The sequence below is a fragment of the Ammospiza caudacuta genome, chromosome 17, assembly GCF_027887145.1.
Source record: "Ammospiza caudacuta isolate bAmmCau1 chromosome 17, bAmmCau1.pri, whole genome shotgun sequence".
NCBI classification, from domain to species: Eukaryota; Metazoa; Chordata; class Aves; order Passeriformes; family Passerellidae; genus Ammospiza; species Ammospiza caudacuta.
In genome coordinates this window covers 2,461,934-2,474,157 of record NC_080609.1, presented here as the reverse complement: position 1 = coordinate 2,474,157, position 12,224 = coordinate 2,461,934, and the positions used below count along the sequence as shown (strand labels likewise).

Here is a 12,224-nt window from a genome sequence, read left to right as displayed (position 1 = left end):
AAGCCTAATGCTTACAAGATTTTTTTCATCAACTTTTTGATGATAAAACAGATGTCAGTCATTGGTAACTTGGCTTGGAATGTGTTTACTGCTTCTCACAGAGCTCCTGCTTCAGGCTGGGAGTGAGGACTGGGCTCTGAACCAGCAGTTTTAAACTCTGAGCAACTCTTGAATATCTGCTTTTGTCAAAAGGGAAAAGGTAAATATAGGGTCAAGTTGCTTTACTGCAGGAATTTGGCAAAACTTCCAGCTTATGGATTGAAGAATGATTCCTAAAGATTGATTTGCCTGTTTTTTAGTGGCTTTTTCCTGTTTTCAGTCAAAATCCTGTCTAGAGATTTGGCCATTCTTGTGCACATGGAGGTAAATTAGGCACTTTTCTGATTAAACACTAATGCCAAAGGCTTTAGAGAGGTTTCCTCTTCATAGAACAGAACTTTTTAGATCCAAAACGAGCTCTATACAGAACCTTTGTCTTGAATTTTGTGTGAGGGGAGATAAAGGAGCTCCTGTGTGGGCTGCCAGTTTGTGTTTACTCTGGAAATAACAACTTTGAGTTCTTTTTGGGGACAGGGAGCCAAAACCTGGCCTGGGGTTCTGCTTGATCCCAGCAGTCGTGGTCTCCTTAAGCTTGAAGAATAAGAAGATTCTTCAGGTTTCAAGTTAGGTATCATCAGTTTTCTCTCCATTGCTACAGAAGGAGGAGGTTGAAGTGTTTTCATTTCATTTTAAGTAGTTTTTAGTAGAGAAAAGGAAGCTAAAAGAGAAGAATGAGCATCACTTTAATGTTTGTGCTTCAGGACCAGTGCTGCCCAACAGGGGAGGGATGAATGATGATGGGAGGTTTCAGAGCAGGGGAGCTCAGTCCTTTTTGCAGGATACCTGGAACACTGCTATGGAGAGAGATTCCTTTTTCACTGCCAGCCCTGCCTGGATTCCCAGCAGCCACTGTGAGAGAAAGGGACAACAATTCTGACTCATCATCACTGCAGAGTGAAGATGCACCTGATTTACAGCAGAGTCATCCTGGAACACAGCTGCAGGTACTGCTCACTGTTTATTGGGGGTTTTTAAGCCAACCCAAACTGCAAATATACACAGAAAAACACCAGAGTAGATTATTACAGCTGGTTTTAAAACCAAAACCCACTGATTACTCTGAAACATTGCTCTGCTCCCTTGTCTGGGAGATCCTCACCCTGTGATTTGCAGGTTGCCCCCAATACTTACAAATCACAACAGAGTTGGGAAAAATCCCTGCTTGAATTCTGCTGTCTTCTACAGAATCCAAGTGAAGTGTGATTGGGGCTTTTTGGTTCCTGTTGCTTGAGGTTCAGTCACTTCCCAGGGGCAGCTGCAGGCTTGGATCCATGCTGGGAATTAGAGGAAGGACTCCATGTGTCCAGCTGTATCCTCAGAACCTCCTTTCCACAATTCAGGATAATCTTGTTACAAGGCTGACACAGCTCTCAGGTCTCTAAATTCCAGTTCTGCTTGCTGTTCTACAAATAGCTGTAGAATAGTTACATCTGGCTGCACATCACAGAGAAAATTACAGCTGCTGTGGGCTGGAATCACCTGCCACCTGATCCCAGCTTTATCTGTGAAGAGAAACACTGAGAATCATATTTATGCCTAATAAAATGAAGAGCAAAAGTTGAATGACAAGTTCTGTAAGGAGAGATCTTTAGCATGCTGTGATTGTCAGGCAAATGCTTATGAGTGTTTTTGTAAAAATCCCATATATGGCTGTGCTGAACACTCAGTGTCACTTTGTGAATTAACCAGAATTTCCCAGAATATCCTGAGCTGAAGGAACCCACAGGGATCATCAGGTCCAGGTGGTGAACACCAGCTGACACTGCAAAAGATAGGCCTTAGGAGTTTATATGAAGAAAAATCCCCAAATCTATTTTACTTAATCTCTAGTTGGGCTTTTTTTGTCAAAAGAGAAAAGGTGAAAATAGAGTCAGGTCAAGGAACAAGTAAGATAAGATTAAGAGTTTAGGCTGCATCTTAGCTGTTATCACTGACAGTGCAGCACTGATGGCTCCCTCCTTTAAGCTTAAACCTCTTTTTATTTCCTACTGGCACCAGATTACAAATCATCCCTCACAGATGTGAGCTGTGATAGCCAGGATGGACCCAAAGGTGAGTTCCAAGCTGATGAAATCCATGTGCAAAAGCCACTGCTCCTAAATCCAGCTCTAGGATAAGATCCTGCCCTTGGACAATGCTCCTGCTCCTCTACCACAAAACAAGGAATGGGAAAAGGCAAAAAGGCAGAACTATTGAGCTCTGGATGGAACAGCACCCACCCAGCTCAGCCTGGAACAGCTGATACGTGGCTGGATTTCGGATTGTGGAGGCAATGAACACCTCAGGAGCTTTCCTGTCTGCTCTGGAGGTGGAGAGTTTCTGTAGCATCCCAATGAGGGCTACAATTATCTCAGGATCATACACCACATCTAAAAGAAAAAAAAACATACAATATTTATTGAGAATTGAGCAAAAACCAGACAAAAAACTGCAAAGCAGAAATAAAATCTTCACAGTGCAGGAGAATATTGATATTTTATGGGCTATGCCCTCATCACTAAAAATCAGTGCTCCTTTTTGTAAATGGATTGTCAGATATTTTATTTAAGCCCATCCTAAGGGAGGCAGCAGAACCACTGAGTGTTGGTGCTCTGTTCCCACTGCCCCTGGCAAAACAAACCTGCCTTGTTAGGAATGAGTGGTTTAGAAGCTGCTGCCAAGGAGTTTTCATCTGGAGTCATTCCCTGGAGAGCAGAAATGGTGGAGAGAGGTCAGGGAACACCAAGGGGAGCAGGGGGGGCTGTTTCCTACACTGAGGTGTGCAGGTGTGAAGGTTTCCTACACTGAGGAGTGCAGGTGTGAAGGTTTCCTACACTGAGGAGTGCAGGTGTGAAGGTTTCCTACACTGAGGTGTGCAGGTGTGAAGGTTTCCTACACTGAGGTGTGCAGGTGTGAAGGTTTCCTACACAGAGGAGTGCAGGTGTGTGCTCCACTGCAGTTACTCGTGCTGCAGTGAGTAACAGCAAATAGAGAGATGTCAGTGCCCCTCAGCTCTTCCCTTCAGAGTGCAGCTGGGGCTGGTTTGGGCACTGAGCAATGTCACTGCCATTAGGTACCATGCAGGGACTTCATTTTATACAATTCCCAATCACTGCATCCTGTGATACCTGGGATGCCAAAGTCATTTTTGCACCTGGATTCTCAGGTTTTTTCTTTGCAAAGCCCCAAATCGGGGTGTAAGTCCTACAGCTGAGGCATTCTGCTCTCACTGGGTATCACCACCATCATCCTACTGCCACTAGGTTTTCCATGACTAATTTTTTATAGATCTCCCTCTGATTTTATACACAGACAAGTCCAAACACAGTCTGTAGTTGGTTGCTGTTATTTGTTACTCCTCAAGAGGCTGCTGGGGTTGCTGAGCCCTGCCCACCCCTGCTCCCTGTGGTACCTGCTGCAATCACAACATCAGCTCTGAGAGCCAGCAGCTGTTTCTCTGTCACTGAGCCCCAGTCCAGCTCAGCCACAATCACTTTTGGGGTTTGGCAGCTCTGTCCTTCCCCCTCCTGTCCTTGGGACTCTGTCTGGGGGCTCCAGGTCCCGTCAGGCTCCGGGCTGAGGCCGTTCAGCTGCAGGTTCTCCCCCAGCTGGCTGAGAACACGGGGGTGGCAGTCACTGAATATGAATGTCCTGGGCTGGCAGCTCTTGCAGATGGCAATTCCAGTGAAGCCAACCCCACTTCCCAATTCCAGGACTGTCCTGAGGGTAATGGAGTAAAAAGGACTATCAGGACTCTGCATTGAGTTAAAATCAAAACATTCTAAATATAATTAAAGGTAAAATCAGTTCCAGATAATTACAATAATTTTTGAGTGAACCATCCACAATCTAACCTTTGTCCCAAACAACTGGAGAGTTGGGAATAACTGAGGGTAGAATTGTCAGCATAAAATTAATTAGCTGAAATGCTGATTTCTGTAAGGCACAAAGCATTCCCACCACAGGGAGGAGAGACATTCCCACCTGGCTTTGGCCATCTGCAGCACAGTTGTTTCCTCCTGAGCTGGCTCTCCAGCTTTTAGTCAGTGGAGAGAAACAGACAGTGAGCAGCACAGTGCCTTCCCCTGTGAGTTTAATTATTATTAAATTATCTTTCCTCAAAACTCCTTGCTCATCTTGACTGCTTATAAATAAATTGGAAATGATGCAATCAGAGCTGTACACTAATCAAATGTAAATAATCCTTGGTGAATTCCATCATGAGGTGAAGGTCATTAATGAAATTACTGAAAACTGAACAGCTGACCTCACAGAGCAGGTCAGACTGCACAGTGCAAGGGTCCCATCCCAAACCAGGTCCTAAACCAGGCCCTCTCCTGGGTTAAAGTTGGCAGAACAGACAAGAGCAGCAATTACTCAGCAGCAAAAGGGTGCCATGTCAGTTATTTTGGGTGCATAATCTGTTATCAAATATTTCTGTTATTAAACTACAGTAGTGTAGCTCACAGTACCAAAGGGCTGGAGCCAGGCTGGCAGAGCTGGGGGTGCTCACCTGGAGAGGAGAAGCTCCAGGGACACCTCAGAGCCCCTGCCAGGGCCTGAAGGGGCTCCAGGAGAGCTGGAGAGGGACTGGGGACAAGGGATGGAGGGACAGGACACAGGGAATGGCTCCCACTGCCAGAGGGCAGGGATGGGATATTGGGAATTGGGAATTGTTCCCTGTGAGGGTGGGCAGGCCCTGGCACAGGGTGCCCAGAGCAGCTGTGGCTGCCCCTGCATCCCTGGCAGTGCCCAAGGCCAGGCTGGGCAGGGCTGGGAGCACCTGGGACAGTGGGAGGTGTCCCTGCCCATGGAATATGTCCCTTCCAGCCAAAGCCCTGTGTGACCCTGCAGGATCAGAGCTCTGTGCTGCTGCCATACCTGCCCCTGAAGAGGCTGGGGTTCTGCAGGGCCCACTGGGCCAGGTGCAGGGCAGCCTCCCAGGTGAGGAGCCCCGTGGTGCCCCCGGAGATCAGCGCTGTGCTCTCACAGAGGCTCACACAGTCCCCCGAGGGCTGCAGGACACAGGGAGGCAAAGATGCATCAGCACAGGCCATGACTGAGAGCTTACAATCAACAGGAGCACCTGGAAAAAGGCAGGAAGCACTCCAGGCTTCAGGGTGTGTTGCATTCACATTCCCTGAAAAAATTCCTTCACCCAGGGTTTTTCTCCAGGGAAGCTGAAAGGCAGCATGAGAGGCCTCAGAGAAAAGGAAAACAATTCTTATCTCATTTGCTTCTCCTGTGCTGTGCTCATCTAGAATGAGTTTGGAGATTGTTTACCCACAGGTGATTGTTTCATTGGATTCTGCTGTGAGTTGTTTTCACTCTTTGGCCAATCAGTGCCAAGCTGTGTCAGGACTCTAGAAAGAGTCACAAGTTTTCATTATTATCTTTTTAGCATTCTGTAAGTATCCTTTCTGTATTCTTTAGTATTGTATCCTTTAATATAATAGTAATAAATTAGCTTTCTGAAAACATGGAGTCAGATGCATCATTCCTGCCTTTGTCAGGGCACCCTGCATTTACAGTAAAGGTGGGTGTTTTTAAAGCCAATTATTGCTTCATTTGGGTGAGTAAATGTGGTTTAGAACAGTGCAGAGTCAGTTTTTACCAGTAAGTAGTTTTTGTAACAGTGAGTAGATTCTTCTTCTTCTTTCAGAACATCTGCCAGTGCCTCATAGAGTTCATCCAGGGGTTCAGCAGCTGTGGATTCCAGCTGTGGGGGAGGAGAACAGGGCAGCTCTGAGCATCACATTGTCATGAAAGAGAAAACAACTGCACCCTAAGCCCCATTTTAGTACAGAGTATTTACACTGAATCTTGTGGTTGGTTATTACATGGGGTATTCTCAAGGGAAAAAAAAAAAAGAGAGAAAAACAAGTGAAAAATAAGCTGAAAAGCAAGAGGTACCTTTTTGATGAGCTCAGTCAGGAAGCACCTCCTGTACTTGGCTGAAGGAGGATATTTCACACACAGAGGGTGAAGAATTGTCTACAATGAGAAGAACCATGGAAACCAATTACCCAGGGCAGGGTTTAGGAAAGGCACTAAGGACCACAGCAGGACCATTAATTGGGTCTGAGTGCCATGAAATACTTTGGAATTTAGTCTGCACAAGAGATGCTAAGCCAGAAATTGAAATGGGATAATTTCTGACAGGTTTGTGAGTTTACAGAACTGTGGCCACAGAGTTCTTACTTTTTGTGGCAACAAAAATATCATTTTTCAATAGAGCAAAGAGGAAAACAGAGTGAGAATAATCCAATTTCCTCTCCTCTTTATTTTGCTCTTCCTTCTTTCCGTTTTGGCTTGCTGCCTGATTTGTGATCCGCAGGGACAGTTTAGCACCCCCATCCCTGCATCCCGAGCATCCCGGAGCCATTCACCACCACATCAGTGCTCCGGCACGCGGGTCTGTTTTGATCTAAGAACACCCAAATACCGGACAAAGAAGGAAATCTGCGGTTCTGCGGGACCTAAAGAAGCACTGCAACACCAGATCAGCGATCTCCGTATTTCTGAGCAATTCCGGCGGATTTGGGACACCCCGGTGATGGCACGGGGGTGACTCCGAGCCGCTCCTCACCTTGTGCAGAATATCCACCAGCAGCGCGGAGTCCGGCGCGGTCCGCAGGCTTTGCTCGAGTTCCTGGAACAGGATAAATAGATAAATAAATAAATTAACAACGCCGCAGTGCCGCCTCCCCCCGCCCGGCCCCTCCGTACCGGCCAGGGCAGCGAGCGGAGCGGCCGCGCCGCCAGGAAGCGGCGCTGGAAGCGCAGGGCCAGGCCCGGGCACGGCTCGGCCATGGCCCCGGAGCACACACGGCCGGGCAGGCCCCGGTTCCCGGAGCAGGAGCCGCCCCGAGGGCGGAGCGGCGCCGCCCCACGGGCCCGGAGCACGGAACGGCCAGAGCGGGGATCGAACCCGCGACCCCCGGACACCGCTCCGCCACAGAGCTGCCCGGGCCGCCAGGGGGCGCTACGGACCCGCTGCCCAAGCGGGGACGGGGGAACACACACCGGGATGGGGGGGGAACACACCGGGATGGGGGAAATACACACCGGGATGGGGGAAATACACACCGGATGGGGGAATCAAACACCGGGATGGGGGGAAACACACACCGAGATGGGAGGAAGGCGCACCGGGATGGGGGAATGAACACCGGGATGGGGGAAACACGCACCGGGATGGGGGAATCAAACACCGGGATGGGGGGGAACACACACCGGGATGGGGGAATCAAACACTGGGATGGGAGAATGAACACCGGGATGGGGGGAAACACACACCGAGATGGGGGGAACGCGCACCGGGATGGGGGAACATCGAGATCATGGAACACTGCAATAGGGGAAACGTGGAATCATTGGATAAATGAATCATTGGGATCATAAGAACCATGGAAACGTTGTAATTATGGAATCGTGGAATCACTGGAAACATGGAAACACACAATGACAGAATATTGGAATAATGGAATCAAGGGATAATTGAATGGTTTGGCTGGGAAGGGTCATTAGAGACCATCCCACCCCTGCCATAGGCAGGGACACCTCCCACTGTCCCAGGCTGCTCCCAGCCCTGCCCAGCCTGGCCTTGGGCACTGCCAGGGATCCAGGGGCAGCCACAGCTGCTCTGGGCACCCTGTGCAGGGCCTGCCCACCCTCACAGGGAACAATTCCCAATTCCCAATATCCCATTCATCCCTGCCCTCTGGCAGTGGAAACCATTCCCTGTGTCCTGTCCCTCCACGCTGTTACAAGTACACCTGCCCTATCTGCTCCCTGCGGGCACTGGAAGCGGCCCCAGCTGAGTTCCCTGCGCTGTCCTTTCCCCACACCCTCCCGGTTTCCCTCACGGAGCCGCCTCAGCCCCGGCACCCCCTCAGCGGCCTTGCCTGGCGCGTCACCACTGCGCGCGCCGGGACGTCACCGCCGCGCGCCGCCGCGAAGGACACGGCGCCCGAGCGGGGCCGAACGGGACCGGAGTGACCTGAGCGGGGCCGAACCGGACAGGACCGGACCGAAGCGGAGCGGAGCGAGCGGCCCAGGCGGGCAGAGGCGCCATGAGCAGCCCCACGCAGGATGAGAGACTGCGGGTGCAGCAGCTCCGCGCCCTGCGGCGCCGCTGGCTGCGGGACCAGGAGCTGAGCCCGCGGGAGCCCGTCCTGCCGCCGCAGCGGCTCGGGCCCGTGGCCGCCTTCTGGGAGCGCTTCCTGCGGCCCGGCGAGCCCTGGCGGCACCAGGTGAGCGGCGGGACGCGGGCACCGCGCGGCCTCGCCCGGCCCGCTGGCCCCGCCTGACCGCCCCTGTGCCCGCAGGTGCACAACTTCTACCAGGGCGGCCGCTTCGTGTTTCTGCGGGTGCTGCTCCCCGCCTGGGCCATCACCTACTACGTGAAGTACCATCTCCTGGTGCGTGCGGGCCCGCCGGGGCAGGGAATGGCCGGGAAGGGCCGCGGGGATGGAGCGGGACTGGTCCCACAGCGGGTGGGGGACGGTGCTGCTCACGGTCGGCTGCTGCTGAAGGTTATTCCCCGTGGCCTGTTCATCCCAAAGAATCACTCTTGTGACACCCTAGCTGCAGAGCTACCCCCAGATCTGGGCCAACAGCAGCAGGACCTGGAGCTGCTGGAGAGAGTCCAGAGGAGCCCACGGAGACACCCCAAGGGCTGGAGCCCCTCTGCTCTGGAGCCAGGCTGGCAGAGCTGAGGGTGCTCACCTGGAGAGGAGAAGCTCCAGGGACACCTCAGAGCCCCTGCCAGGGCCTGAAGGGGCTCCAGGAGAGCTGCAGAGGGACTGGGGACAAGGGATGGAGGGACAGGACACAGGGAATGGCTCCCACTGCCAGAGGGCAGGGCTGGATGGGATATTGGGAATGAGGAATTGTTCCCTGTGAGGGTGGGCAGGCCCTGGCACAGGGTGCCCAGAGCAGCTGTGGCTGCCCCTGCATCCCTGGCAGTGCCCAAGACCAGGGTGGACGGGGCTTGGAGTAACTTGGGATAGTGGAAGGGTTAAGGCCCCTTCCGACCAAAGTCATTCCATGATTTATGGCAGTGCCCAGCTTCTCCTGTGATCTGAGCAGAAAAGCTGTGACTGAATTGTTCCTGTCCTGCAGGAACAGCCCTGGGAATAACCAGGGCAGCAATTGGTGTGGGGAGGGAAAGGGCCAGCCCTGCCCTCCCTGGCAGGTGTGACTGCTGCAGCCTCAGGTGTTTCTCTCAGCAATGGAAGGTTTAACAGGACTTGTGCTTAGCACAGTTTGTATCCTGGAAGGGTCGTGGTGCTCATTTTGAACACCCTTTGTGCTTTCTCCAAGTAACACTGTTCTCTCTGCCCTTCCCTGTGTTCTCCCCCTGTTCCAGAAATCGCCGCACAGGGTGGTTGTGGCCAACCCACGGATATTCCCAGTAAGTCTCTCATGGCCTGTCTTATCTTCTGTCACACACACAGGAAGGGTTTCCAGGGAGCATCTGGGAAATGTCCAGTGACAGCTTTCCCAAGAGATGTGCTGGGTCCTGTGGGCAGCACAGGCACAGTGGGTTTGGGCACTTCCATCTTGTTCTCAGTGCCTGTTTCAGTGTCACCTCTCTGTACCACCTGGCTGATGCTGCCCATCCTGGGTGGGAAATACAAACATTCCCTTTGGGAATGGGTGTTCAAAGCCCCAGTGGTTATTAACAACATGGAATCACGCAGGAGTGGCTCTGCTTCTCCTTGTTAAGCCCTGAGAATGTTTGTTCTGGCTTGGTCCCACTTGTCCCTGAAGGTGCCCCACACTCGGGTGTCCCCAAAGAGTTGTGTCACCTCAGCTTGGGACAAGTTTTATGAAGCAGAGAGTGTCACAATGTTTGGTATTTTCTGTTTCCAGGCTGCTCTGAGCTGTTACTGATGGGTGTAATAAGTCAGAGGGCAAATATTCCTACCGAAAATCAGCTCTGCCCTTTCTGACTGCTGCCCATTTTTGGCATAACACCTCCTAATCAGCTCTGTCTAAAATAAAATTATAAATTATTACATCCCAAACAGCCACAAAGCAACATGCTGAAGGTCAAGCTGTTGGCCTCTGTCTTCAGCCTCATTTTTCAGTTGAGTTAGGGCAGCTCAGCAGGCCAGGACTGTGCCTGGAGCTGGAACAAGTGACACTGGGGCAGCAGGTTGATTTTTTGAGGGATTCCATGGCTCTCCATGGGCTCTGGGCCATGGTGTTGGACTCACTGATCACTGCTGGAGGGGATTATGCAGTGCTAGAAGTAATTTTTAAAACAAAGCAGCTCAAAATGTGTGGCTGCTGTTCTGTAGTGAAAACAAGGGGTAAAGCAAGCACAGGCTCCAGGAAATTTTGCTGTGATGTTATTCCAGCATTCTGGGGACGTTGGAGGAATTAGAGTGTTCTGGGTGTGTTGTGAGATTCTTGCCTGGAAGTGGGGACAGTTGCAGGTTCCCTGAAGGACTGGGCTGTGTGGGGGGAGTCTGGGTGCCACAGGGAATGCTCACCATGCTCTCTTCCCACAGGGGGACAGGATTTTAGAGACTGGAGAGATCATGCCACCCCTGAAAGATGAGCACCACAGGCACCACTGATGGCCAGGAGCTGATTTCCTCTGTGGGGGAACACGGCCAGAGCTGCACCTGCTGTGTCTGTTCCATAAAAGAGTGTTCATTGTGCATTGTCTCAGCTCCTCTGTCATTTACTGTCCCATTAATCCATGTCATTCCAGGTGTTCCTCCTGTGGGAGTTCATTATTGCTGGATCCTGGGGATCTCCAAGGCCCTTGCTCAGCTCTCAGTGAGACCTGGCAGAAGGACAGTGTGGGCTTGGGGTGACCAGAGAGACACTCCAGCTTTCAGGGATTTTGGAGCAGAGCTGAGCCCCTCACACACTTGGTTCTCCTCTCCCACTCTACCAACCCCTTCTGACAGACTTCCAGACATTCCACCTTTGTCATCCCTCCTCTCTGCCTAGGGGGGGTGGCAGAAGAGGCCCTGCTGCCAAAACCCTTTTTTACCACTCTTCCCTCTGCCTTCAGCCCTTTCTGAGGAAGAGTTTTCCAGCCCCCACATCCCAGGGGCACTTTGCACTGGGAAGACTGGTCTCCTAAAGAGCAGTGATCCCTGTGGGTCCCTCCCAACCTGACATACTCTATGATTTGAAGGCTTTAGTAGGTACTTTGGGGATAGGAATGGTTAAACCACAATCCAAAGGGTAACCTGGGTGCCTGTGACACAATTCCCTCATGGAGCCATGAGAGAGCAGCCCAGCCTGTGTGTGTGAGGAGCAGGGGACAGGTCAGAGCCCCTGTACTGTGTTTGGGGACAGCCAGACTCCTCATATGGAGTAGGGACTGGAACCATCAGGGCTGTGGCAAACACGGGGAAAACCCCAGCACTCAAAGGAGATGAGGGAGGCCATGGACCCCAGGCCCTTGCCAAAGCCACATCCCTTTCTTTCCTTGGCCACACAGTGGCTCAGGGTGAGACAGCACTGAGGAATGAACTGGGGGGCAGCAGGATCCTCTGGGTCATCCCAGGGGAAGGTTGGGGGTCACTGGGGGGGTGGGAGAGTGAGCAGGGGCTGTAGGGGAGCGCTGGGGAAGTAGAGAGTCAGGGGGAGCCTGGGAGTTGAGGGGTGCTGGGGTTGGCAGAGGGGCTGCAGGGGGGTGAGGCTTGTCTTTCCCAAGGCCCTTGGGGTCCCTGTCACCACCCCTGCCCCAAGGTGTGCCCAAGGGCCACAGTGAGCCCACCCCCCTGGCCAGTGATCAGGGGTGGCCTTCCCTCCCTGGGCTCCCCTGACACCCCCACCCCACTGAGGACAGCTGGGGTACCCCAAATCCCTGGCTCCCCAGGCACTTGTGCAGTGCTTGTGAGGAACTGGGAACTGTGACATCTCCTGGGGACTCCACACACCCAGGGGGATGGATGCCTGATACTCCCAGAGCTCCCAGATTCCCCCAAGAATGCTTTGATACTCCCAGGACTCTCCAATTCTCCTAAGGAGATGCTGACAACTCTCCTCCTCTAGTGAGAATTCCCCCAGGACTGCAGGGAATTCCTTGTACCCCCAGAGTGCTATGAGCACTCCCACAGCTCCAGCAATCCAAGAGACACCCCAATTCCCCATGTCTCTGCGATATGGGG

At 52.3% G+C, this 12,224-nt stretch overlaps 2 protein-coding genes across 2 annotated transcripts; one reads left to right on the top strand and one right to left on the bottom strand.

The window, feature by feature from the left end:
* Positions 1-1,054: 1,054 nt before the first annotated feature.
* On the bottom strand, positions 1,055-6,938 carry EEF2KMT (eukaryotic elongation factor 2 lysine methyltransferase). Its single transcript, XM_058816045.1, has 8 exons — positions 6,808-6,938; positions 6,668-6,730; positions 5,992-6,072; positions 5,693-5,797; positions 4,960-5,093; positions 3,491-3,798; positions 2,319-2,468; positions 1,055-1,601 (listed from the first exon to the last, which is right to left on the bottom strand). Exons 1-8 carry the CDS (start codon positions 6,889-6,891, stop codon positions 1,450-1,452), a joined length of 1,077 nt encoding a protein of 358 aa, XP_058672028.1. The 5' UTR covers positions 6,892-6,938; the 3' UTR covers positions 1,055-1,449.
* A 1,091-nt stretch (positions 6,939-8,029) lies between these two features.
* On the top strand, positions 8,030-10,754 carry NDUFB6 (NADH:ubiquinone oxidoreductase subunit B6). Its single transcript, XM_058816046.1, has 4 exons — positions 8,030-8,333; positions 8,409-8,501; positions 9,452-9,496; positions 10,602-10,754. The coding sequence occupies exons 1-4, from the start codon at positions 8,154-8,156 to the stop codon at positions 10,668-10,670; spliced, it is 387 nt and encodes a 128-aa protein (XP_058672029.1). The 5' UTR covers positions 8,030-8,153; the 3' UTR covers positions 10,671-10,754.
* Positions 10,755-12,224: the final 1,470 nt, after the last annotated feature.